The 27845-nt window shown below is 48.7% G+C and overlaps 1 protein-coding gene across 3 annotated transcripts; it reads left to right on the top strand.

Annotated features, from left to right (window-relative positions):
• Nucleotides 1–202: 202 nt before the first annotated feature.
• Kif18b (kinesin family member 18B) lies at nucleotides 203–19576 on the top strand. Of its 3 annotated transcripts, none has more exon segments than NM_001440171.1 (16): nucleotides 203–345; nucleotides 8534–8860; nucleotides 9433–9590; nucleotides 9874–9978; nucleotides 10194–10304; nucleotides 10383–10580; nucleotides 10667–10843; nucleotides 11296–11370; nucleotides 11505–11602; nucleotides 12005–12173; nucleotides 12661–12776; nucleotides 16023–16228; nucleotides 16490–17015; nucleotides 18041–18124; nucleotides 18557–18642; nucleotides 18862–19576. In NM_001440171.1, coding segments are annotated over 15 exon segments (2481 nt in total). In that variant the 5' UTR covers nucleotides 203–345; nucleotides 8534–8541; the 3' UTR covers nucleotides 18915–19576.
• Nucleotides 19577–27845: the final 8269 nt, after the last annotated feature.

Raw genomic sequence — 27845 nt, 5'->3', positions numbered from 1 at the left:
ACTGGGCGGGGCGCTTCGTTTCACCACTATTTACTGGTTTCTGGCGGCAATTCTCAAGTCTAGTTTGATTTCGCCAAAGAAACCCCCAACAAGCAAGAGAACTAGTGCGCAAGCGCACCTCAGGCCAGCTTTGTTACTTAGGAAACAGCCAATCAGCGAGCTCGGCGATGACCAATGGGAAGCGCGGATGGGTGGACCGGCTAGTTTGAACGCGCCGCGCCGGAAGAAGGTTGGTTCGGTGGGATCGAGTGTCGGGACGCACTCTCTTGAGTCTGAGGGCTCCCCTGTCGGAGGCGGAGGGACGCGTAAGCGACCCGCAACACCAGCGGCGGGAACCGACGAAAGGTAAGCTTTGATCCACGGTGGGGCGACCCCGCGGGCTCGGTGCGGAGCCGTCTTATGCGCCGGCCCGCCGCAATCGGCTGGAGCCTGAATCAGCACTTGTTTGGGCAGGTCAGGGACCAGTAGGAGGGCACTTCCTTTACACCGAGCATGTAGCCGATCTTGATCCCTGCGTCCCACGGTCCGGGGCCCACATTGGATCCTCTCATGTATACTAGGCCCTTTGAAAGGTGCACTCCACTCCGCAGCAGCTACCCCTCCTCGCGTGGGAGGTGGAATTGGGTCTTTCTACAGGTCAGACCTGGAGAGCTGGGACGCCCGCCCGGCTTGAGAGAATGGGAAAGCCAGGCTCCTCTCCACTCCTGTCAGAGCTGATTGCGCGGCTGTGTGTGTACGGAGGGAGGCATCTTGATTACTGGGGCTCTCAGAAACACTCGCGTGCTTGAAAGAAAATCAGGCCTCTGTTAGTACCAGGATGATCGATTCTTTAAGCTTTGGACATTTGAGCTTCTGTCGTGACACGTCCTAATTTGTGCCAAAGAACTTAAAATAATGGGTTGTGTTGGTTTCGTTGGTTCTGTGCATCATAGGGAAATGCTGTATCATATAACTTTTCTCGCTATGTCTAATATTTGTTGAGCACTTAAAAAACCCACTCGCACTCAAGCTTAATAAAAACCTGATGAGACAGATAATAAAAATATTACAATTTGCGCAATTGGGAAACGGAGGCAGAGTATAGTCAAGCTTGACCCGGGAGAACATATATAATTTTACTTTTGTGAATGAGCATTTCGTTGTTAATAGCATCCAGGGCAATGTCTCTATCCTATTTCTTCCCTGCCTATTTCATTATGGAACTACACCCCAAGCCAGTCAGGATTTTGAGACGTCTCAGTCTCCATTACTTTGTTTTTATGTTATCTATCTAGCTCCATTTGTACTTTTTTTTTTTTCTTTGCAAGTTCTAAAGCTCAAACCCAAGACCCTGAACACTCTACCAAGGATACATTCCCAGCCCAATCCTTTTTTAAAAAAAGCCTAAAAGTATCATATTATGAGAGACATTTGTAAAGCTTCTATCTAGTGACACATCCACTGTAATTATCATAATATTGTATAAACTATGTTCTCTATCCACAAGCACTTAAGTTGTAAATACAAGCCAGGCATGGTAAGACACTTCTATAATCCCAGCACCTGAGAGGCAGAGAAAGATCTCTGAGTTTAAAGCCAGTCAGAGTGAGACAGTTTCGAAATAACCCACCTCCCCACAAATACAAATGAAAAAATTAAATTCACATTTGGAAATTAAAAAAAATACACTGAATTCAGTTAAATAGAACTTCATAATTATAATTAAGACAGAGCTGGCATGGAGCTGGGCATGTGAGCTAGTGGCTAATGCTTCCCTGATGTGCACTGAGGACTGAGTTTAGTTCTTAGCACCCCCAACACAGCCCCCCCCCCCAAAAAGGGAAGCTCTAGAAATTTTAAGTTGATCTAAGGCCAACAAGGTGATTAAATTAACTTAAAATTTACCTTCACACAAATGAAAACAAACAAACAAAAAAATCCACTGAATTCATTTACAGGTCATTTAGAAAAACAAACCTTTTACTCCATCTTAAGAGTCTAGATTTTGGGGTTGGGGATTTAGCTCAGTGGTAGAGCGCTTGCCTAGGAAGCGCAAGGCCCTGGGTTCGATCCCCAGCTCCGAAAAAAAAAAGAGTCTAGATTTTACTTTGAATATGATTGAAATTACAAGTCTACCCTTTTCACAGGTGTACTTGTAAAAACTTCAAATAAAACCTCAGGAACCAGAATCTAGCGTGTTCAAGGTCCTAAGTTCAATCCTCTGCACTGCCAATGTTCAGTCAGGGTAACCAGGGAATGGAGACAGATACCAGAAACCAACAAAGCATGAAATAACAGAGAGCCTCCCTGTGAACCAGTAAAGAGGCAAGACTGCTCACTGTTGTGCTGTCAGCCAATATTGTATTGGGATCCCTAGCCAGAATGATAAGACAAGAAAAAACAAATCACAGTTTATAAGACAGGGAATAAGCAAAGCAGGCATGGCGGTGGCGTGTGTGTACGGTCCCAGCACTTGGGAGGCAGAGCCACCAGGATCTCAAGGCCAACCTGAGCTGTATATCTAGAAAAGAAAATGGAAAATGGAAAGAAAGGAATGGACAGAACTGTTAGAGCCTAGCATTAGGACATCTGCAACACCCAGCCTGGATAGAAAAAGCATAGCCTGTGGATGATATTCTATTTCAAAAACAAGGAGGGACCAGTTATGGTAACACTCTTCTATGGACACCAAGGTGAGGGACACACAAAACCCAGAAGCTGGGCAAAAACCTACTAAATTGACCTACGGGCAGAACTAGTGTCAGGATGGAGTAGTGTCTCAGTGTGAGCTTAGCTTCTAGCCTTGCTTACCATCAGTTTGATGGGTTACCTTTGTTCCACAACCGTGCAACAATTCTTCCAGAATGGGATTGTTGGGAAAGCTAAAAGAAGCTGTTTGTAAAGCATTCAACATAGAGTGCTGACCATGTGGATGGATACACTCAGTGAAGCACTCTGTAAATGTTAGCTATGATATTTATTTTTAGGCTTTTGGGCTAAGTCTCTGTTCTTCTCTGGCCCATATTCATTCATAGGACAAGTATTAGTCAGCATCTGCTGCATGCTGGAAAAGGCCCCCAAATGCTAGGGGTGAGTGTGTAAGACAAGACACAAGTGTATGAGGGATGATTAAAATCAGTGAAGGGGCTTTAAGCTGCCCCTGTAGCGGTACTGTGGGAGAACTCCTTCCTTCCCCTCTGTCTCAGCTCTCACTGTCTGCAGGGGGATCCCCACAAGTCCTCAGCAATTCTCCCTGCAGGGCCTTCAGAGGTTGATCTACCAGGGTGGGCAAAAGAAACCACCCCTAAAACATCTGGATCTTGGCTTCTTGGCCCTAGCTCACAGCCCAGTAGCCTCTGGGTTTTAACGAGCTGCCCAGGGTTAGAAATAGGACTTGAGTGTGGCTGCCTGCGAACCCTGAAGATCTTATTAAAGAATCATCTCCCTTGTACTTTGGGCTGAAATGCTCTTTCCAAGGGAGGATCAAAGCAAACTTGACAAACGCTCTCTCATTAATCTCCCCATCCCCCTGGGGTGGGAGCAGATTGGTAGCTGCTCTCACTGGCTCTCAAAGTGATATGACATTGATGGGCTTGTGTGGCTCAGGGAGAGACCTCCCCACTAGTCAGATGCAGAACACAGACCAGGATCCAGGCATTACTGGGGCACCCATACCGAGTTACCTTACATTCTGCACCTGATGCCCTCAGCACTGTCTTGGGAAGAAAGAGAACATCTCATTAGGCAAACAGACTGGCCTCTCTGGCCCTCGGGAGGCGGGAGAGGAGAGCTGTAAAGGTTATGCGTACTCCTTGCCAGTGCCCTTTTTAATTTCCTGCTTAGAATGTTAGGCTGCTCTGTGGCTCCTCCACAGCCAGAACTCTCTCCTCAGCCTCAGGGACTGCTGGGGGAGCAGCCAGTGTAGACCTAAGCATGCTCTGCCTTTATGTTCCCACAGAGAAGCAGGTCTCCAGGGAGTGTGAAGAGAAAAGGGAACTCTTGAGTGTTGAAAATGAGGTAGAGTCAAAACATATAATCCAGTCCCATAAAAGGGATTATAATAGTCATTATTTAAACAAAGGGACTATTAAAGTCATGTGACCATCAGAGCATAATATATAATAATATCATTATCAGACAGAACAGAAGGCTCTGCGGTCAGACTGCCTGGGTTGGAACTGGCGCTCCATCACTCACTAGTATTGGAACCTTGGGCAAGTTGCTTAACCCTCTTTGTCTCAATTTTCTCACTGAAAAATGAGTGTGATAATACTAACCATCTTGTGGGGTTGCGGTGGAGATAAGGGGTGATAATGTGTGTGAGCTGCCTTGAACAGACCTTGATAGAATGAGCACCTCGCTAATGTGTTCATTATGACAATCTGATTGCTGGGATGAAAACTGAATTAGACACACATAAAAGGATTAGTGTTGGTTCGTATCTTTCCTTGTTTGGTGCTGGGAAGAAGTTAAGGAGTTCATGAAAGAACAAGAGTTTCAAATGGACTCACTTCTGCCTCGTTCCCTATGAATCCCCAAGAGGTTGGCCAGACTATTCAGCAGAAAGCTCACTTTCCTTTGCTTCATTATACTTCATTATGACTGATCAGCAGATATAACCTTTATTGGGAAAGCATTCATCTGTTTATATCCCTCAGGAACAGCTCCTATTCCTTCCCCCATGTTAATATGGCCCAAGAGCTGGCCTAAACTGACTCCTGCACACATTCCAAAAACTCTGCCCCTACATTTGGTAGCTTGCTCAAAGGAGAAATAGACAGACACAGAGATATGAAGGAATACCAAATGACTACAGGCTGGAAGCCCCTGGAATTATTACTAGATTAACACTGGGAAATCTGTTGTATTACCCTGTGTATCAACAGATTCAGGGAGAGACACAGTGTAACCATTTCACCAAGTACCCATTCCTACATCCCTACCGGGCAGTGGGAACTAGGCAACTAAATACAGACGAGCTGAAAATAGAAAGCAACTGTCGTCGTTTGCAAACTATATTATCATTTAATTGAAAGGCCTAAGAGAATCAATGGCAGTCTATTAGAACTAATAAGAACATTTGGCATTCTGGGCAGATCTGGTTATGCATCCAGATATTCAAAGCTTTCCTGTCTATATTCTGTCAAGATATGGTTTTGAAAATGCAATTTTAAAAGGTGTCTATTCACAGTATAACAGGGACTGTGTAATAACTAGTAATAAACCTAATCAAGAATGTGCGATACTCATGAGAGGGAAATTATGAAATTTTACTGAAGATTATAAAGTTGTAAATGCGTGGAAAGAGACAGCAGGTCCTAGGTGGGAAGCTTCTGTATCATAAAGACACGAAATCTTCTCATATTAACCTATAAATTAAAAATAATCCAAATTAAAATCTTAGTAGGATTTTCTTCATGGAGCATTACCAGAGAATTCTAAACTCATATACAAGGCAAGATGTCCGAGAATAACCAAGAGAAAGCACAAGGAGACACGTTACAGAGGACCGACGACAGGGGTGTGTGCGCCAGGAAAGCAGCAATTGCGGACCGAAGCCCACAAATAAACTCATGACTCTAAAAAATTTTTTTTCCATTTGAAATAGGTGGGAAAGAAGTTGTCTTCAATAAATGGTCTTGAGATAATTGCTTGCTGGTTGGAAAGAACAAATTTAAAAACTTCACTGTTGGGCTGGAGAGATGGCTCAGTGGTTAAGAGCACTGACTGTTCTTCCAGAGGTCCTGAGTTCAAATCCCAGCAACCACATGGTGGCTCACAACCATCTGTAATGAGATCTGATGCCCTCTTCTGGTCTGTCTGAAGACAGCTACAGTGTACTTATATATAATAAATAAATAAATCTTTAAAAACTTCACTGTTCACAATTTGATCTCCATAAAGAACAGATCTAACCTGCCTCTGCCTCCCCAGTCCAGCACCGCCCCCCCCCCAAAAAAAAAACCAATCATCTTAACCATAGAAGTCATAAAAATACTTGGTCATGGTGGTACACACCTGTAATTCCTGCATGTGGGAAGTAAAGGCTGAAGATCAGGGTTCGGGACCATCCTGAGCATACTGAGTTCAGGGCCAGCATGTGTGACAGGATATTCTCAAAAAAACCCAAAAAGCCATAAAAGGAAAGAATAGACATAGAACAGACATATTTGACCATTGAAATGTAAGCCAGAGTGGCAGGTCATTCCTGTAATCAATCCCAGCACTTGGGAAGTAGGCAGGCAGGAAGATCAAGAGTTCAAGGCTAGCCTTAGCTGTATAGTTTAAAAACAAAAAACAAACAAACAAAAAAAACCTATCTCAAAAAATATATCATAGAGCGCTTACCTAGGAAGCGCAAGGCCCTGGGTCCGGTCCCCAGCTCCGAAAAAAAAAAGAACCAAAAAAAAAAAAAATATATATATATCATAAAATAAAAATCACTACATAAAGGGAAAAAAGCCACCTGAAAATTGCAAACTACAATCCTCTGTCCTTACTGTGTCTAGTGGCATGCAGTTGGGAGCTAGAGGCAAGAGGAGCAGTAGTAGTTCAAGATCACTGCTACTTAGTAAGTTTGTAGCTAGCCTGAGCTACTTGAGACCCTGTCTCAAACAAAAGAAAAACAAAAATGTTGCAAGTTTTACTAAATTAAGGCAGGTTTTACCCCCATGGTTACTTTCATACCAGTAATAGCCAGTAATGTGCCCCAGGAAGAGAAGACACATAAGCATTATCAGAAGGTGCTGAAAGCTCTATAGCTTTCTAATAACAACTGTATTTGAAATAATAGATGGGCTGGAGAGATGGCCTAGTAATGAATGGCTTAGTAATATAGTAACAGTAATTCTGGGGCTAAGGGATGGATCAGCAATTGAAAACATTTACTGTTTTCTCAGGGGACCAGAATTTGATACCCAACGCCAACCTAGGGGGACTTGCACCTATCATCTAATGCCCTCTTCTGGCCTCACATACAGTATCCACATGCGTACATACACATAATATTTGAGAGTGTAATTACATAATACCAGGAATATAAAATGAGGACTATAACCACACTTTTGCCTGAAATGCTTGTTTAGGAGATTTTGATTTTTTTGAGACTAGGTCTAGCTAGGTAGCCTTGGCTACACTGGAACTCATACAAATCCTCCTCTGCCTTCCAAGTGCTAGGATTAAAGCTGTCACCATCCCACCCAGCCTAAAAGAGTCAATATGTATGTAAATTTGGTGTAATTTCAGCTGTAGTAATATCAGGATTATTTTTGAGGGGAAAAGGACAGTTTTTTCTTATGTATTTAGATATGTATTTAGCGGCCCAGGGGGAATCAAACCCAAGGCCTCAATTATGCTAGTATAAGTGTTCCATTAAGCTACTCTCCAACTTCCAATTTATTCTCTCTCTTTTTTTAAAAAAAGATTTATTTATTTATTATATATAAGTACACTATAGCTGTCTTCAGACACACCAGAAGAGGGGATCGGATCTCATTACAGATGGTTGTGAGCCACCATGTGGTTGCTGGGAATTGAACTCAGGACCTCTGGAAGAGCAGTCAGGGCTCTTAACCACTGAGCCATCTCTCCAGCCCAATGTTTACCTTTTTTTTTAAAGATTTATTTTTTTATTTTATGGATATGAGATATGAGTACACAGTTGCTGTCCTCAGACACTCCCAAAGAGGGCATCGGGTCCCATTACAGATGGTTGTGAGCCATCGTGTGGTTGCTGGGAATTGAACTCAGGACCTGTAGGAAAAGCAGTCAGTGCTCTTAACCACTGAGCCATCTCTCCAGCCCTTATTTCTCTTTTATTTCCCTCTTGGTACTACCATAGAAGCCCGAGCTTCATACAAACTTGGCTTCAACATTGTTACTTACCTGGGCCAGGACCCAACCCTGTAGCCCAGGCAGGTCCTGAACTCATGGCCTTCCTGCTCATCCTTTTCTGTATCTGGGATTATATTTTTTCATACCCAGGGTGTTGCCAATAGCATTTCTTAAAAAAATCAAACAGCACAGCAATTGCCTGGGAATAACTAACAAAGTTATGAAAAAAATCCAGTGAAGGAGTCTTGCTACTAGATCTAAAGTGTGTTTTAACAATAGGAAAAGTATGGTAGGAGTGTGAGTATAGGCACATTGTTTATTACAGTTTATTCCTCATAAGCGGCCCATGCCACACAGCATGTGTTGGGTCAGACAAAAACTTGCAGGAGTCCTGGGGATTGAACTTATGCCATTAGGCTTGGCAGCAAGCACCTTTACCTGCTGAGCCATCTCACTGGCCCTATAACCAAATGGCTTAGTGGAAAATATAGGAAGTCCAGTAAAAGACCTTTGGAAACAAAGCCATTCGAATTTGACAGAAATGTTATTTCAAGTATGTAGTATGTATTAAGATATGTATTAATAATTGATTCTGCTACTGATGTCTTGTTTTCTGGAGGACAAAGTAGAGTGGACATCGGCTACTAGGAAAGTGGGGGGGAAGGCCCTTCAATACTGAAGCATACTCTTGAGTTGGTGTGGTCTTCTCGTCTCTGCACAGGTGTTGCCATGGTGATGGCTGTGGAAGACAGCGTGGTTCGGGTGGTCGTGCGGGTGAGGCCTCCCACCCCTAAGGAACTAGAGAGTCAGCGTCGGCCTGTGATTCAGGTGGTAGATGAGCGGATGCTGGTGTTTGACCCCGAGGAGTGTGATGGGGGATTTCCTGGCCTAAAATGGAGTGGCTCCCTCAGTGGCCCCAAGAAGAAGGGCAAAGACCTGACATTTGTCTTTGACCGGGTCTTCAGTGAGGTGGCCACTCAACAGGATGTGTTCCAGCACACTACACACAACATCCTTGACAGCTTTCTCCAGGGTTACAACTGCTCAGGTGAGAACTGCCTGCTGGGTAGTTTCTGGCATGCCTCTCAGTTTCTTTCCGAGAAAAGGGTTCCATTTATCTTCTGATCTCTCTACTTTTGGGGGTGGGCTCCATTCATTCACTTGACCACACAAGGCATTCCACTGGGTCCTTAGTCTACAGTAGCCAGTTAGTTAGTGGAACTCTTGATGCTTACAACACTCTAGAGAGAAGAAACACTGATCATAAAATCGCGTGCGTGCGTGCGTGCGTGCGTGCGTGCGTGCGTGCGTGCGTGCGTGTGTGTGTGTATGGGTGTGTGAGTGTGTTGTGCAAGAACTGTGGACCTCCATCAGAAGACAGCCACAGCATAGAGAAGGAAGTGATAGTTCTCAACTCCAGTGTAGATACTGCTGACCACCAATCCATAGGCTAAACTTGAGCGCTGAGGGGTACAAAGGCCGAAACCTTGAGACTGTGGTCATAGGCAGCAGGGGAAAGGGACTTGGGAAGGTCGAGCTTGGTGGAAATGTGCTGGGACAGCGCTAGTCAGGGAAGATTGGGCCCTGCTGCCACCCTGTTCTGCGTTCTGTCCTCTATAGTGTTTGCCTATGGAGCCACTGGGGCTGGGAAGACACACACCATGCTGGGAAGGGAGGGAGACCCTGGCATCATGTACCTGACCACCATGGAACTGTACCGGCGTCTTGAAGCCTGCCAGGAAGAAAAGCAGTTCGAGGTGCTCATCAGTTACCTGGAGGTAAGGCTGCTTCGTTCTCAGAATACCTGACGGGGGTAGGGGGGGTGGGGCAGAGGCTTCTGGGAACACAGGTGTAGCCCAGTGAGAGACCATGTGAAAAAGAAACCTGTCCTTCCTGCTCTTGTCATCTGACGTTGCCTGCACAGTACCACTCCAGGGTTGATGGCTCAACGTCAGTTCTACTGAGTCTGGCCCTCCTCACCCCAGTGTGCCTGCTCTCTGTGTTGCTATCCCAGGGAGGATGATCTTCCTCAGGTCTCTTCCTCTTGTCCTTTTTCCTAAGGTGTATAACGAGCAGATCTATGACCTCCTGGAGCCCAAAGGACCCCTCACCATCCGAGAGGACCCTGATAAGGGCGTTGTGGTATCGGGACTTTCTTTCCACCAGGTATTCACTGGGCCCCAGGTGTAGCCATCCACTCCATTGGTCCTCTGGGGTTCTCTCAAATGTAGCTTGGGAATCTCCTGGATACTGTGGAGGTGATTGGGGGTGGGGGTGGCAGTAATGGTGGTAGAGTGTGACAGGCTCTGAAGAGCAGCCTTCCTGCCAGGAGAAAAGCCCTGGTGGTAAGACATAACCCTCCCTGGGTATCTTTTCTGTAGCCAGCCTCAGCCCAACAGCTACTCGAGATGCTGACCAGAGGCAACTGCAGCCGCACACAGCACCCCACAGATGCCAACGCCACATCTTCCCGGTCTCACGCCATTTTCCAGGTGAGCAGCATCATGTGCTCAGCCTAAAGCTCAGGGCTCGGATGTCTACACCCCTCACTCCCACCCTCTGCTCCCCAGATCTTTGTGAAGCAGCAGGACCGGGTTCCAGGACTGACCCAGGCCCTTCGAGTAGCCAAGATGAGCTTGATTGACCTGGCTGGCTCAGAGCGGGCATCTAGCACCCATGCCAAAGGAGAGCGTCTGCGGGAGGGTGCCAACATCAACCGCTCTCTGTTAGCACTCATTAATGTCCTCAATGCCCTGGCTGATGCGAAGGTACTACAGAGCCTGCCCAGCACCCCGAGTGGTCCTTCCCTCCAGGACAGGGCAGTCTAACCCAGCTATGCACTTACTGCCACCAGGGCCGCAAGTCTCATGTACCCTACCGAGACAGCAAACTGACCCGTCTGCTCAAGGACTCCATCGGGGGCAACTGCCGCACTGTGATGATTGCAGCGGTCAGCCCTTCCAGCCTGACCTATGAGGATACTTACAACACCCTCAAATACGCTGACCGGGCCAAGGAGATCAGACTCACGGTGAGTGCCAGTGGGGAGGCAGCCCCCGACCTCACAGGAGGTGGGGAAAGTGCCCTGTACTCAGAATGTCTTTGTCAGTGTTAGTCTGTCCTGAGGAACACTGCAGCTAGACTGAGGTAGGATGGCCCACACTTGGTACAGGCAACAAGGCCCTATGTTCAAAAAGTGGCATAAGTGCCCATATACACTGACTCCTCCAAAGGCAGAGGGATTCGGGTCTCCCCTGCCTGTCTCTGCAGTGAACTCCACTTACCTGGAGCTGCTCCAGAGCAGCCCTCTGCCTGGCTAGAGTGTTAGGGTCAGAGAGAGGGCTCAGACCGCCCACAGTCCTCTGGTATGTTCCCCGGGTGATCACATCGCTGACTTGGGAGGGGGAGTGGGCTTCCCTATCCCCATCATGGGGATGGCCATTATTTGTTTGAATAAACAAATCTCCTCTGTCCCCATCTCAGCTGAAGAGCAACGTGATCAGCCTGGACCATCACATCAGTCAGTATGCCACCATCTGCCAGCAGCTCCAGGCTGAGGTGAGGCATGCTCTGGGAACCAGACCTGGGGCAGGGAGCAAGACACAGAAGTTTGGAGTCCTACTGGGGTTCTGTACCCACCCCTGGCCTCTGTGGTCACCTGGGGTTCTGTAGACTGGGTACTGTTGTTTTAGGTGGCTGCTCTGAGAGAGAAGCTCCAGACATATGAGGCTGGAGCCCAGGCCCTGCAACAGCGTTCTCCACAGCCCCCCAAGTTGAGCATACCACAAAAGTGAGTTTGGCTGTCCCTTCCTGCCCCACCCTTCAAGTCACCTACAGAAGGAATGAGCCCTATTCTTTTTTTGCCACTTGGTGAGCTAGGAATATTTGCCTATGGTTTCAAGACCTAAAACAAAGGGTTCCTCACCAGGACCCAGCAACTAAAAGTTACCTAGATGGGCAACTACCATCCCAGCCCAAGTAGACGAATGAACGTCTCCTCATCAGGAGAAGGTCGGCAAAGGGGTTGGGTCTCATTATCTTAAACCACTAAGTCCGCCAGCTCCCACTCCCGGTGCCTACACATTTGTCACTCGCGTGTGGCAAATGGGCTCTGCCACCCAGATACCAAAAAAATCTGCCTCTCCTTGTTCACCACCCCCCTTAAACCTCTCAAAATTCATTTCTTCCTTAGCCTTTCTAGCTCCCCGTTACAGCCTGGGCACTCCAGCCAGTCCTGCGCCCCAGAGTTCCATGCAAAGTATGACGCTCCTCAAGAGGAGAGCCTGGGAACAGACTCCCAGGGACAGGGAACTGTGGAAGAAAATGCCCCAGAGCAGGAGCAGCCTCCCCAGGACAAACAGGTAGGACTCACTCGGGGTGGGGAGTGGGCCTTAAAAAGACTTGGGGGTTGGGGATTTAGCTCAGTGGTAGAGCGCTTGCCTAGCAAGCGCAAGGCCCTGGGTTCGGTCCCCAGCTCTGAAAAAAAGAAAAAAAAAAAAAAAGACTTGGGCTGATGGGACATCAAGGAGGCAATTCCTCCATGCATGCCTTGAGTCTGTCAGATTCTTAGGTGCCTGAAAGTGGCTGGGAGAAAGGAGGGAAGGGTTTTTGAACGTTTGTTTGATTGTTTATTTGTGCGTGTCAGTGCTGTAGTGCATATTTATAACTCAGGATAATTTGTGAGAGCTGGGCCTTTCCTTCTGCCATGTGGGTCCCAGGGATTGAAACCAGGTCTTTGGGCTTAGTAGCAAGCTCTTGGTCTTCTGAGTCATGTCAGCATCCTAGGGGAAGGATTTTAGGAGATCATCCTAGCTACTCCATTACTGCCTCTTCCTCCTCCTCCTTTAGTTTCCAACCCAGATGCCAGAGCCGAACCTGCCAGGGTCTCCTTGTCCAACTGTGCAGGCAAAGCAAGGCATGAACCAACACTCACCACAGAGACTGGATGCAGAGCACTCTAAACAGTAAGTGTCTTTGTCCAGGTCAGCCTCCTGGGGTGACAGCTGATGCTTAGACTGTCATGAAAGTTCTGGTGCTTAGCTGACAGTCAAGTCTTCTTTTCTTTTCTCTTCTTTTCTTTTCTCCTCTCCTCTCCTCTCCTCTCCTCTCCTCTCCTCTCCTCTCCTCTCCTCTCCTCTCCTCTCCTCTTCTCTTCTCTTCTTTTCTTTTCTTCTGATTTTTGGAGACAGGGTTTCTCTGTGTAGCCCTGGCTGTCCTGGAACTTGCTCTGTAGACCAGGCTGCTCTCAAACTCAGAGATTCTCCTGCCTCTGTCTCTGGAGTGCTGGGATTAAAAGCGTGCACCACTGCCTGCTTTAACTCCTTTTGTCACCTTTACCCCATGCTGTTTTCTAGCAATCAGACAGCAAGAAAAGCAAACAGTACCACCCCCACCTCCATCCCCACCTTACCCCACAAACCTTACCAACCCCCAGACAGACAGCAAGCACTAAGCTAGAAGGCAGGCTGCTGGGGCTGGCAGCTGGCTTCCCAGTCTCTGCCCTCAGCCAGGAGGAGCCTGGCCCTACATGGAAGAGGGGTAACCGTGAGTCTGCTTTTCCTGTGCATCCGTAACAACAGATTGTAGCTACTTTTTCCCAGGAGTAAATAAAAGCCTCCACCCCAAGCCAAAGAAGGAAAGATTTGGACCATTTCTTCTGGGTCACACAGAAGGTTTTCTCTAGTTTTCCCATGGCCTCAGTGCACAAATCCCTGGCCACTTAGCATTGCTGCTGCCAGCCCCACTCTCCCCTCCCCAACATGGTTCACACTAGGCAGTGTATTTAAAGCTTCTGGACAGAAGGGCCTGCTTAATTTTATTTCTTGTCGGGGAGTGTCTGTTCCCGACTCAGCAAAAATGCTGCGGCCTGAATAATCAAAGGCTCATTATCTGTCTCGTGCTGCCAGCTCCCCGGACCCTGAGGAACCAGGGATACATGGGTGGGATGTCCCGTTGGCCTCCCAACCACTGGCTCCCATGGATGACTCTGTGTCCCCCATTATAAAGAGAGAGGCTACTCAGTCACCATTCTGGCTTTGCCTGTGGCTTTGTGGCCTCTGACAAGTTACTTCCTTCTAGGCTGTGATTTGAAAATCACAACTCTTATGCCCTCTAAGTTCTTAGAGATGGAATACTAATAAAATATGACACAGGGTCTCAAGAATCAATTGTTGCAGGCTGTCTTGGTGCCCTTTGCATCTGGAAAAGCTCTGACCAGATAAAGTAAATTTCTCTTTGACTTGATTAGAACTTGGACCACCAGGGCATTGAATAGATTTGAGAATTTTTTCCAATTCAGTGGTTTTTCAAGACTTATTTTAGTTGTAAAATCTTTCTTTTTTTTTTTTTTTTTTTTGTCTTGTTTGTTTGTTTGGTCTGGTTTTGTTGTTTTGAGACAACAGTATCTCTACACAGCCCTGTCTGTCCTGGAACTCACTATGTAGACTCCGCTGACCTCAACGCACAGGTCCACCTGCCTCTGTCTCCCATGCTGGGATTAAAGGTGTCACAAGAAATCTTATGCTGAGGTCTAATACACAGACAGACAAAACAGTTGTTCTATCTTATGTGTGCTGGAAACCTGATTTGAAAGCTCATGTCCACAAAGGGAGCTGTACCCTTTATCCAGGGCACAGTGAAGACAGTCAGACCCCAGTCATCTGATATCTAGGCTGGTGTATTTCTCCCGATGCCCACTCTTTCTAAAGAGCTCAAATCTTCCTCATAAACAGTGGCTCAAAAAGAGACAGAGTTTTTGCTGTGTCCTCCTTAATTAATGTCCTGCCTGCTTTCACAAAGGCCTTGAGGCTGCTTTTCCAAATGAGTTTGTGTTTCTTGAGCACACACTGACCGAGGGCAGTGCAGGGTCCAGAGAATCCAGACAGGTGGTTACCTGAGGATAAGTCATTTGCCGTGAATAATCCTTACCAAGGTAATTGTGTTTATTCTTTTATCACAGGCATGCCTTAGAGGGAGGAAATTTTCTTTATGAGAATCTAAATTTACAGTATCGATAATCACATACCCGTGGTGCATGTGAAATGTGTGTTGGTTTTCACACTCTTTTTCAGGATCCCTGCCATTTGCTGGAAAACACATCTCCAAGTGCATTTTTAAGGGTCTTCTCAAAGCCACAGTCAACATAGCCTATCTTACTTAACCTCCCCATATTCCAACAAAGTAGAAATAATTTTACAGGAATGATAGTTTAGTGCGATGGGCATTCTTTAAATATCCTGCAGGTATAGTAAGTCACCTCGGCCAGATATGATGGCACACACCTTTAGTCCTAGAACTCAGAAGGCTAGACAGGCAATCTCTGAGTTCTAGACCAACCAGAGTTATGTGGGGAACCCCTGTCTCGACCAACAATAAAGCCAGATGTGGTGCACACCTGTAATCCCAGCACTCAGGAAACAGAAGCAGGTGGATCTCTGAGTTCAAGACCAGCCTGGTCTATGGAGTGTGTTCCAGGACAGCCAGAGCTACACAGAGAAACCCTGTCTTAAAGAACCAATGAATTAATATAAACACTTAGTTACTATTTCCAGCAGCCCTCTGAGGTGACTGTGCTTGTTAGCACCTGTTTTAAAGTTTAGCAGACTGAGTTAGCCAGTGAGTCAAGATCTTGCCGCTCAGACACGTTAAGCTGGGATTTGAGCAGGCCTGACTGGATCTGGGTTCTTAAATGTTATCTTACCTCAGGGTAAATGAACTTCAGTCACAGCACTGAGCTAGGACTGAGGCGCACATCTGTGACTCTAGCATTAGGAGGTAGAGACCAGAGGGTAGATCTGGAGTTCAATGACATCCTGAGCTGTATAGCATGTTCAAGGCCAGTCTAGGTCACGTGAGACCTAAAGACTACAGCATTATAAAGTGGCAGAGCTGAGGAGGAATTCAGACCTCCCAAGACCAAGGTCACTTGGCACCCTTTCCCTATTTCCCAGGTTACTGTCTTTGTTGTGGGGCATGCACAATAGGTGTAGGGGTGTTGGCCTTCATTAAGGCTATGCCAGAGCAGGACCCATGCATAGCCAGGAGGAGGGGGAAGCAAGTGATCTAGTCTGGGGCAAGGCAGGAGGGAGCTAGCGGAAGAACCCCAGTGCCCTCAGTCACATCTAGAGTGATGGGACAGTGTACAACACAGACTGTCTGGTTACCCTTGGTCTAAGTGAGTTAACGTGTAAACTCTCTATCCTCTGTTCCAGGTTGGCCCTCCGGGTGCTACGCCTAGCCCAGCGACAGTACTCCCTGCTGCAGGCAGCCAATCTCCTGACTCCTGACATGATCTCAGAGTTTGAGACCCTGCAGCAGCTGGTGCTTGAGGAGAGCATGGAGCACGGGGCTGAGAGCCCCAGGTCTCCTGGTCTGGCCAGGGGGATCCCGCTAGCTCAGGAGCTGTGTTCAGAGTCTAGTGAGTGTCCCCTGTCACTCAGCCTCAGACCTGCCTGTAGTCAGGGTATGGACTGGGACCTCACATGCTGGCTTATGCTGTGGTGGGAGGCAGGAGCCTAACTAAGGTCATGATTTTCTATGCACAAACAGGCCCAAGAGAACCAAGGTGTTAAGGGCTCTTTGTGCCTCTGCTGTCTGCTCCTGTATTCTCTGCTATATCCCCCTCTTTCTCTCTGGCCAGCCCCAGTTTCATCCCAGCATTTTCCTTTTCTCTGTTCAGAGTCTTCACGGTACTGTGGTCCAGTGACCCGGACCATGGCAAAGCAACTGAGTGGCCTCACACACACTCTGGGGATCCCACTGGCACCTGACTGCACCTCAGATAAGACGTCCCAAAAGCCTACCAAGGAGAAGAAAAGGAAACTGAACCTCGAAGAGCCAGGCAGCCTACCAGCCCCCAGTGTGGAGATGAAGCGCCAACGCCAGTCCTTCCTCCCCTGCCTAAGGAGGGGCTCCCTGCCTAAGATCCAGCCATCCTCTGAGCCCAGAACTCCCAAAGGAGAGAGGGCCTCTTCTCCCTCCCCCTCCTCCCGAGTCTGCCCAGCCACAGTCATTAAAAGCCGGGTACCCCTGGGCCCTTCTGCCTTACAGAACTGTTCCACTCCTCTGACCCTACCCACTCGTGACCTCAATACCACCTTTAATGTCTCTGAGGAATCCCCCTCCAAACCCAGCTTCCCCGAACCTATTGACTGGGAGAAAGTTTCCCCGGAGCTGAACGGCACAGACCAGCCGTTCCTCCCCAGGTGAGTCTCCAGGCAGCTCCCACATCTGCTGGAGGTGGAAGGTAGTCTGATTCTTGGAGCAGAGACATTTGCCATCTGTCTCCTCTTGGGTCACTCGTCAGCCTTGGACCCAGACCCAGGAAGGAGAGTATGCACTTGTAAGGCAGCATGTGCCTGTGCCTTATCCCTCCAACTCTGAGCTGGTTTGTGGTATGCTTGTGAGCGGCTAATGGGGCCTCCACTTAGGAAGGTCATCAGGGAATCCAGAATTGAGAGCCCAGCCTCTATTCTTATGCTCTGTTTTGGTTCCATGACCTATTCTGAGTTTGTATTCCATAGACAAATACCTATTTTGTCTACTTGTACTCCAGATTTTTCTCTATCCCAGCCTCTAGAGTAGGAAATAGCATAGCGGCACACACCTTTGATCCCAGCACTAGGGAGGCAAAAGCAGTCAGATCTCTGTGAGTTCCAGGCCAGCCTGGTCTACATAATGAGTTCCAGGACAGCCAGAGCTACAGAGCAAGACCCTGTCTCAAAAAGCCCAAAGTGGACAGGCAGGACACCAGGGAAGGAAAACTTTATTTAGTATTTTCTAGTGCAAAGACAGCTGTTAGCTCTGCCCTCTTAACTACACGATGGAGAAGGGAACAGCTGTCTGTTCAGGACTAACAAGTGGCAGGGTGACCTGGACGTGTAAGGCAGAGGCCATCGGGTTGTCTCCCCACAGCCCCATACCTTCCATGCCCCTGAGTCGGCTCTCAGTAACAAGCTCAGAGCCGGGCAGGTGGAAGGGTGAAATTGCTTGAACTGCAGCTCCCGGGATGCACAAGGAACTGACATCTGGATGTTCTCCCAGAACAGGGCTGTCACTCACCTGTCAGCCTGGGCTAAGAGAGGCAGGGAGAGAGCCCACCTCTTAGCAGAAAGAAGCCTCAGGTCATTTGGTTCAACCTTCCTGTCTGCAAGCTCAAGGCAGCTGGAGAGAGGAGACTGGTGGGTGGCATTTCTGGTTCCCTCCTGACCTGTCTCTCCCGCCACTACAGTGCACCTGTCTTCATATTCACCACGAAAGGCCGCAAGCCTTCTCTTCCTACAACCACTGCCAGCAAGAAGAGGCGCACTGTGAGGTGAGTTGGCAGTGGGAAGAAAGCTCTAGAGCAGGGGGCACCAACTGAGTACAGGTCCCCACCGGTTTTCACCTTAGAGAAAGCAGCCAAGAAATTGCAAACAGGGCCAGCATTTAGTTCTCCGGCTAGAATTTCTCTGGTCTTTATCACAGGATTTTCCCAGAGATGATGTGGGCCTTAGCCCCCTATCCACGAGAGAGTCATTGTTTGTTGGTTAACCACTGATTGGAAAATTTCCTTTGACTCCGCTTCCTTGAGTGCCCCTCATTCCAAAAATCTCGCCCTCCTTGTGCCTCCCATTATCTCGTGGTCTTGAAACCTGTTTAGCTTCTGCCCTCAAGGTTTAGTGCCTAGCTAACCCCTTCAACACACACCTGAGTCCAGAGCATGCCTGTGACCTTCTCACCTGGCTCCCCACCGTCCCTCCTTCAGGCCCTCAGTCTCCCGAGGCCGCAGCTGCATTGCCCGCCTCCCCAGTAGCACCTTGAAGAAGCCAGACCGACCCTTCACAGTCCCAGGTAACTGGAACTGGGGACGGGCATCGTTGGACAGAGGTGGCAGATGAAAATGGGGTGGAGGGCAGGATACATGGGGACCCGGGTGGAAGTGGGGCCTGGAATACTTTCAAGCATTTCAGGGATCCTCATGAGGGAGAAGGGGGACAGGATGAGAGGCAGAGCTGTGGGACAGAGCCTCACTTTGTCTTTCTGGACCCTCTCTGTCTAACTTGTCCGCAGATCCACCCTTGAGCCTCCACTGCCTTGATGACCATCAAGTCATAAGGGACTGATTGGGGTGACAAGGTGCTGTTAACTGAGCGTCCTGACCACGAGGGACTCTTGGCATCCACTCTTGTTCTCATCTGCCAACAGCCTTTTCTTGTCCTTGGAGCTGCCAATGGCAAGAGTCCCTGGCCTGCCTTCCTCACCTGGGAGCAATCAATTACCACCACCATGCCTTAACTCTGTTACCGCCCTCCCCAGCTACTCATCTACGTGCCTTTTTTATTAGTCTGTCACACTTGACTTCTTGGTATATACGTATCCTCTGTGAGTGTTAAGCCTGTGGCTATACTAAGGATCCTGTCAGGCTTGCTCATCCCCAAAGCCTCCATGCAAGCAGGGAACTCCTGGGCTCTGGTCTTCACCTCTCAGCTTCATGTCTGACAACAGGGCTCTGCATAGTGAAGGTGGGTGAGGGCAAGAGGACTTGTCGGCTTAGCTCTCCTGGTGCTAACACAGCGTACATCCAGAACGTAAGGAGAGAGCCTTGGGTATAAACGCTAGCTGGCTGTGTTGGTATTTAGGTGTCCTTCTTATCTTTGGCTTCTCCATATTCACATGTATTTATGTGTACACATAGGTGTATGCCTATAGATGTATAGAGTTTTTTGTTGTAATAATTAATAAACATCTCCATCTCTGGTGTCTTCTTCCTTCTACACTCTGAAAAGTTAGTGATTTTTCTTTCTTACCTTTAAGACTTCAAGTTGGGTGTGGTAACACATGCCTGGAATCCCAGCACATGGGAAGCTAGAGCAGGAGGATCATGAGTTAGAAGACTTTTGCTACATAATGTGAAAAAAATAACAGGGAACTTCTAGGACTGTAGCTCAATGGTAGGGTGCTTGCTTAGCACGCTTGTAGCCCTGGTCCAAGAAACTTTAGAGTCCAAAAAAAGATGCCTGCCCAGCCTCCTACAGCCTTTGTTTTGGGCCTGTGCAGGGTTCCTCACTCCAGCAAGTCCTCTCCCTGGGCCTGGGAGCTGGCTCGGCGGGTAAAGGCTCTTGTTTGCAGCCTGACAACCCAAGTTCAATCCCAGAACCCACTCCACAGTTGTTCTCTGAACACACACACATACACACACACACACACACACACTCTGTGGCATACATGTTCCCTGCACACAAATATTTTCCTCATTTCAGGGTCTTTGCCCCTGGTGGATTTAAAAGGAATCTCACTTGGATGTCTAGTACATGCCATAATCTTGGGGGGTGGCTCATTCTGCTGTCAGGAGTGGCCTTCTGGGTAGTTAGTCCCCAAGTCTGAGGTAACTCTCTAAGTGAATCTCAGCTGGAGTCCTGTGCGGCCTGCTCCTCTCCCCACCCCTCCGCCTTCCTTTCATTCACTGGGTCGCATAGCAATTCAACATAGTTATCTCTGTTCTCTCCATGAAGACATGGTTGGCTGAGTGAATTAATAGTGTAAACAAAATTATAGGAGCTTGTGTTGAACTTGCTCCTGAAAACAAACATTTTAAGGGTATTTAGCACATTGTGAATAGTGTGTAAATAATGCTGCCAGCCTCTGAGGAGTTCTTGCTGTTTTGGGGAACAGTGATCCTCTGCCTGCCTGAGCCCCCTGCCGCTCAGTTCTACCCTTTATTGGAACAGCGAAGGAAAGCATGTTGGTAAGCATCCCTGTGCTATCACTTCAAGCCTGTATCCCAGAGCTTATGCCAACCCAGCAAAGGACGAGAGAGACAATGGACCACCTCCACCCAAGCCGTCTGCACGGGACAGCAGGTGTTTGGGGCCCAGCGCACATTCTGGTTTTTACATAACACAGGACTGCCTCCTTTTTGAAGTGAACAGACCTCATTTCTCTTTCTCAGGCATAGGGTTCCCGCCTCTCCAATTAGTCTTAATGAGTTTGTTCCCCTGTGTACCATGGCTCCCTCGAAGCCATCACAGATGCACATCAGTGTCCCCTGGCAGCTTGGCACAGTGCTTTCCCTTCAGGAAGCCTTGCTGAGTGACGGCTACATTCAGAGGGGATAACTTCTCCATTTCCTGGACTCTTCACACACATTACCTCTTCTCATCATCACTACTGCCCTTTGAGTGCAGAGGCAGCCGGCCTGGGGCAAGGCAACCAGTAACCAGGGCCAGGAGGGCATGCTCTGCACATACGCCCCTTGTGTGAAGTAAAGTTTGCCCAGTCCAGGGCAGCCTGACAGTGGGAGAGGTCACTCTTGACAAGGATGCTCGGCAGCTAGCCGTGCACTCAACAAACATTTATGGCTCTGTGGTACAAAGTGTGCTCTCGGGTGACCCATAAAATGTACAAAGACTTTGGGCTGATGGAACTAAGCACATGCAGCTCCTGCCCTCAATCACAGGAGGTCAGGCTGAGAGCTTGCTGTGTGGTGCCCTGCATGCCATAGGCAGTTGGGACTGCAGGAGGGCAGCAAACTGACATGCAGCCTCCGTCTGACTTGCATGGGTGATGAGACTCTGAAATTGGATTGTTCTCTCATAGAGTCATCCATAAGACATGATAATCAATGCCTCCCTGTCTACCATAGACTCGCCTCTCCCTGCATCATCCCAGCCCTGCTCCTGCGGATTTAGAAATTCCGTCACCCCACACACCCCTTACAGCTACCCCCTTGCCCCCCAGAAGCTCAGATCTGGCCCTGACATGGGAGTATACATGTCTACCCAGTTCACAAAATCAGGTTTGTGGCCAAGAGTCGAAAACCTTTGTGGTGGAAGGAGTGTTGGCACCTATCCCCGTGATGGGATAAACAGCACAATCTGTGGGATAAACAAACCCTCTATGTTTTCCCTGCAGGCAGCCTTCAGCTTGCTCCCTTCTCAGATTTCCAACCTGGGGAATCTCCCCAACAGCAAATCCATGAGTTCTGCCCTAGAGTCCCACTCACCTGTCTCCAGAGTCTCCTTGCAATGGCCGCATGGCTCTGGGCTCCTGGGGGATCCTGGTTCCAGATAGAATCTAAGAGAGGCTAGAGAGATGGCTCAGCAGTTAAGACACTGACTGCTCTTCCAGAGGTCCTGAGTTCAAATCCCAGCAACCACATAGTGGCTCACAACCATTTGTAATGAGATCTGATGCCCTCTTCTGGTGTGTCTGAAGACAGCTACAGTGTACTCATATAAAATAAATAAATCTTAGGGTTGAGGATTTAGCTCAGTGGTAGAGTGCTTGCCTAGCAAGCGTAAGGCCCTGGGTTCGGTCCTTAGCTCTGAAAATAAATAAATAAATCTTAAAAAAAAAAATCCAAGTCATGAGAACAGGTCTTCCATAGTTCTTTTGTATTTGCTTGCTTGCTTGCTTGAGACAGGGTCTCTCTCTATGTATCACTGTCTGTCCTGGAACTCACTATGTAGACCAGGCTGGCCAAAGACACGTGCTGCTACGCTGGCTTGCCATCGCTCTGTGAAGAGGGATCAGCTGGGGATGAATGCTGTTGAGGGAGGAAGGCACCAGATTCACCCCCAGGATTCTGAGAGCTGTGTTTTCTGATTATCTGTTTTTATTTCATATACACTGGAGTTTTGGCTGCGTGGGGATGTCAGATCCTCTGGAACAGGAGTTACAGACAGTTGTGAGCTGCCATGGCGGGGCTGGGACTTGAACTCAGGTCCTCTGGCAGAGCAGTGTGTTTTCAACTGAGCCTCATGCCTCTCCTCTGCTCAGTACAGCCCCATCCATTGGTCCATCCTATCTACTTGGAGGGCTGCTAGATTGGGAATGGTAGCTATCAGTCCTTTTCTCCCAACAGGGCCACATCTGGTCCCTGCCTCTCACCATCCCTGAGATACCCAAGGGGGCAGGGGTGGGGGAGGCAATGTACGGAGAAGGCGCAAAGCAGACTGGGAAAGCAATTAAAAGCAGATCTCAGGGTAAGAGACTAGGCGGTAAAGGACAAGCTGGAGTGGGTCTGGCTGGGGCCGGGAAAGGTGAGGGAGAAAGGGCCTGAGCTTATTAACCCTGCCACAGCTGCCTGGCCCCAGGACCTGTGGACGTAAATGAGCCAATGTCTCCAACAAGAGGAAGGGGCGGGGCCCAAGGAGGAAGAAAAAGGGATTCCGGAGTCCAGCCTAAGACCGTTCCGCAGCCACGGAAGCTGATTTCTAGTCAGAACCTGTCCGCCACACAGGCTGTAAGTGGGAGGATGAATGGTCCCTGGCCTGCGGCAGGTCCATTCCAAGTGGACGGCCCTTACCTGCAGAAGCTTCAGTTTGGAAGAAGCTAGCCCTGTCCTGTGGCGTCTTGGTCTGGGTGGAGTAGACCCTGCTCTGAAGGGGATGACCGATTCTAGCATTGGGAAATCTCCAGCTATAGGGGAAGACTCAGTTCACCTTCCCAGCAGGACTCAGGCAGAGCTGCACAGGACACCCGGACACCAAAAGTTTCTGGAATTGGATGAAGTTAAGAGCCTCGAGTCTAGGGAAGGCGAGTGAGAACAGAGCCCACTGAGTGTCATGGAGGCAAGAAAGTGGGTTAGTGGGGACAACATCTTACTTCAGTCTCCACTGAAAAAGCCGTGGGGCTGGGCTGTGGTTATAGACACTGCTTTCTCCCATGCATGATGCCTTCCATTTCCGGGCATCGAGTAAACCAGGTATGGTGGTGCATACAAGGAAGCCCAGCACTCAAGAGGTGGAGGCAGGAGGATGAGAAGTTCAAGGTCATCCTTAACTACATACATAGCAAGTCTAAGGCCAACCTGGGGTATATAAGACTGTCTCACAAACCAACAGTAACAACAAAGAAATAACAACTATGTCCCCTGTGGGACCTGGCGCCACCAACAGCCAGAGAAGACAATGGCATGGACTCCTACTCTCTTTTTTTTGTTTGTTTTTTTTTTTTGTTTGTTTGTTTGTTTTCTTTTTTTCTTTTTTTCGGAGTTGGGGACAGAACCCAGGGCCTTGAGCTTGCTAGGCAAGCGCTCTACCACTGAGCTAAATCCCCAACCCCGGACTCCTACTCTCTTTACCCAGCGTTGTACCTTGGTCCTATCCACACTCCTCTGTGATCTTCCTTGGAAGGGTCTCACGTACTCCCAATAGAGGCAGTAAGACTTGGCAGCCTGTATTCAATCCAGTTCCTGCCCCTCCTAGCCAACCCATCATAGAAACACTGATGTTCGGTAAGAAGGGGGCGGTATTGAAATGAGTGCTCTGGTTTTTCAGCCGCGCCTGCTGTGGCTGCCTCTCACTAACAATCCTCACAATGTTCTTGGAAGGTGAGCCTTTACTTCACAGACACGGAGATGGAGAATCAGAGATGGTGTTTTCTAAAACGTCACAGCCCCCCAGTAACCAAAGTGTCGCTTTCTCCTCAAGAGGGCACTGCCACAGCTGAGGCGAGTCTAGAGGGAGAACAAAGTCAAACCAGAATGACCAACCACGGGATACAAAGATGGAACCTTAGAAAAACCACCAACCACTAGGAAAGCTGTTCCTTCAACCAGGTTTCTGTGGCCAGACCTAGGTAGCTGAGCACTGCCATCTAGCGGCCCCGGGCTGCAATTCCCCTCCTTCAGGCAACACCATGGGATGGGGGTCAGCCAGTCTTGATCCCACCACCACGCTGTACTTGCCCGGGGCAGGGCAAGTGTGCAAGCAGAGCCAGCAGGTGACACTCAAACTGCATGGCCACTCGTGAGACTGGTGTCTGTGGGAAACACCAGGTACTGTGTGTATGTGAGATGAGACCAGAAGTGGGATGGTCCCAGGAGACGCCGATGCTTTTCAGGGAGAGGGACACAGGAGGCCATCTTAACCCCACTCTGGCTTGAAGCAGAGTTCAGCTTGGCTGCGGGGCTCTGTGGTGAGGTATCCAAGCATCTGTCACCAGGGTTGACAGCACCCTGCCGTGGAGTCTAAAAGTCTGCTGGACTTCGGCCTGAGGCCGTGTTGTTGGAGAATTCTGCTTGGGAAAGTTGAAAAGTAGGAAGCCAGAGCATGACGCCCTGAGCCAGGCTAGGAGGATGGGAATGGCAGTGGCGACTGGGAGGGCAGAGGGCCTGCCTGTTCTCCTACCAAGTGCCTGTCTGGGGCAGACACGCATGGGTATGGTGAGACGTGGGCTGGGAACTTGGCTAGAGGCTTACAATTGTTGGCTGTGCAAAAATAGGGTTCGTTAAATGAAAGCAGAGACTGGAAAGCCATACAGCTGTTAAAACGATGATAGAGGGAAGTGTTTATTGATTTAGAAAGATGTTCGCAACATATTGTTGAAAGAAAAGCAAATTGCAAAATAATTGGTGCAGTATGGGCTTGTTTTGAAAAAAATGTATTTGTATGTGTAGAAAAATCTGGCGGTGTTTATCTCCATTTGGCAAAATTATGGCTAATTAAATATTTATATTGCTTATATGTGTTTTCTGATTCCTCTACAGTGAGTGTGTAATAAAAATACTAATAACGAAAGTTTGTACACCAACTGCAACCAGGAATGCCTTTTCTTTTGTCTCTACGCACAGAGAACCTTTGGGAGAGCGTAGCAAGGATCTGAAAGCCCAGTGGGGTTAGAATGGGACTTAGGCCTGCATCTGGACTCCAGGGAGGGGGCTGTAGGACCGAGGCTGGAGAACTCCTAAGCTGGCACTGAAGTAAGTTCACACACAGGAGCTGTGGTGGCTATTCCTGGTTTTCAATGACTATATCTGGAATGAACGACAATCCAGAATTGGAGGGCACACCTATGATCCAGATCTTTTTTTTTTTTACTTATTTATTATACATAAGTACACTGTAGCTGTCTTCAGACACACCAGAAGAGGGCATCAGACCTCATTATAGATGGTTGTGAGCCACCATGTGGTTGCTGGGATTTGAACTCAGGACCTCTGGAAGAGCAGTCAGTGCCCTTATTCACTGAGCCATCTCTCCAGCCCTGTGATCCAGATCTTGAGGCTGGGAGATACAGTTTCTGACCTGGATCTTGGCATGGAGATCTTGAGGCACAGTGGCCATGAAACACTTAGGCCCAGGCAAGGTAGTACATGCCTTTAATCCCAGGAGACTGAGGCAAGGAGATCTCTTGAGTTCAAGGTCAGCCTGGGACAAAGCAAGCATGACATGGCATGGTGGTACACACCCTAATCTTGGGCCACACCTTTAGCTGGAGGCCTACATAGGACATTGGAAGAAGGAAGATTCATTCTTGTTTTGACTGCTTGCAGTTACCTGTTAGAACCCACTTCTGCAGAAGACCAGTTTAAACACCGAGCCTCGTGGGACTGAGCAACTATTAGATTCTCGGACTTCCCATTCACAGCTGCCCACTGTTGGGTTAGTTGGTTTACAAACTGTGAGTCATCACAATAAAATCCCTCAGTATAGAGAGACATTCCATACGTTCTGTGACTCTAGAGAACCCTGAGTAATACAGGAGGAATTCTCCAGCGTTGCTGACAAACCTCTCCCGCCCTCAGCACATCTTTTCCCTTCAGACCCATTCTGTTATACCTGGAAAGACAGGCCGCTCCTGTACTGAGATGTGTCCTGAGTTAAAGGCTAATCTCTAGTAAGGCTCTTCCTTTAAAGTGCCCTGCTCTCCACATTCCCAACTCATAGGAGTCTCGAAAGTCACTGGGGCCAGAAAGTGGTCACACAAGCCTTTAATCCCGAAGGGGCAATTGGATTTCTGTGAATTCCATACCTGCTTGATCCACATAGTGAATTCCAGGGGACACGATGAGGTCCAGTCTAAAGGTCACTGGGAACCTCTCTCAAGCTCCCCCCCCCCTACTGTGCCACTGTTCAGGATTGGGGAAGATGTGCCTGGAGCCTAAGGGGCTCTCCCTGTCCCTATAGTAGGACTCACTAAAGGAACCTCAGCAAAGCAGCCCATTGTAAGCTCAATCGAATACCGTGTCCCTGGTATGGAGTAGAGGATGTGGCTATGACAGGAACTCAGGGGTCTTAAATGGCTTGAGTGCTGGGAGAGGCAAGCAGCCAGGCCTGGTCTGTAAGCTGGAAGTCTGGCAGTGCTGAGCTGGCCAACCCCCTCAGGACCTCCTCCTTGTGCCCACTGAATGACTCACCTTGGCATAGACATAATGGTCAGGGGCGGGCACACAGCCTGATTCCCGCTGCACTCCAGGCCCCCTTCAATGCTTTCCGAGAAGTCCATTGAGCTGGGAGCTTGTACTGCACCAAGGGCTGACATCCTGGCAGCCAGGGATGAAAGCAGCCCATGGGGCTACCCTTGCCGTATGCCTCACTGGCGGCAGAGAACAAGGCTCTATTCAGCAAATGCCCTGGAGTAGACACCAGAAGTCCAAGCATGGGCAGAGGAAGGCAGGCGTTGGGGGCTGGAGGGGAGCAGAGCTGTCTGTTTTCCAGAAGCCCAAGGGTACAGATGGCGCCTGGGGGGGAACTGAGTGGAGGGGATAGATGGGCCTGAGATCTCAAACATCAACAGCCTCCTCCCCACCAACGATGAAGGTGGAGGTTGGTTTCCCAGACCTACATATCCCCCAGAGACCTGGTGTATGAAAATTCAAAGGAGGTAAGTCTCCTGAGAGAACGGGGGGCTCACAAATGAAGCCAGCTGTCTTACCCTATCAGGACCTACGTGCATTCCTTCTGTCCTGCCCCCTAAACACACAGCCAGAGGCTCAAATTGATTCTGGAGTCACAAAGGGGGCTTGAAACCCCAGCCCCCCACTCCTGAACTCCAGGAATGAGAAGATAGTATTGGAGGGGTTCAGAGGAGAGGGCTCTGCACATCTGTTGAGAATGGGGGTCCCAGGAGAGTGTAATTTAGGCTGATCCCGGAGGAAGGGAATAGGCTCTTCAAGATCCTAGCATCTCACAGGCCCACAGAGAAGTTCAGAGTTGGGGCAGCCCTGGCTTACAGGCTCTAAGAACTGGAGGCAGTTTACCCAACCCAGCTGTGTGCATGCTGTCCCTCTCTCTGTCTCTGTCTGTCTCTCTCTGTCTCTGTCTCTGTGT

Source organism: Rattus norvegicus, chromosome 10 (genome assembly GCF_021556685.1).
Source record: "Rattus norvegicus strain SHRSP/BbbUtx chromosome 10, alternate assembly SHRSP_T2T, whole genome shotgun sequence".
NCBI lineage: Eukaryota > Metazoa > Chordata > Mammalia > Rodentia > Muridae > Rattus > Rattus norvegicus.
This window is presented reverse-complemented; position numbering and strand designations above follow the sequence as displayed.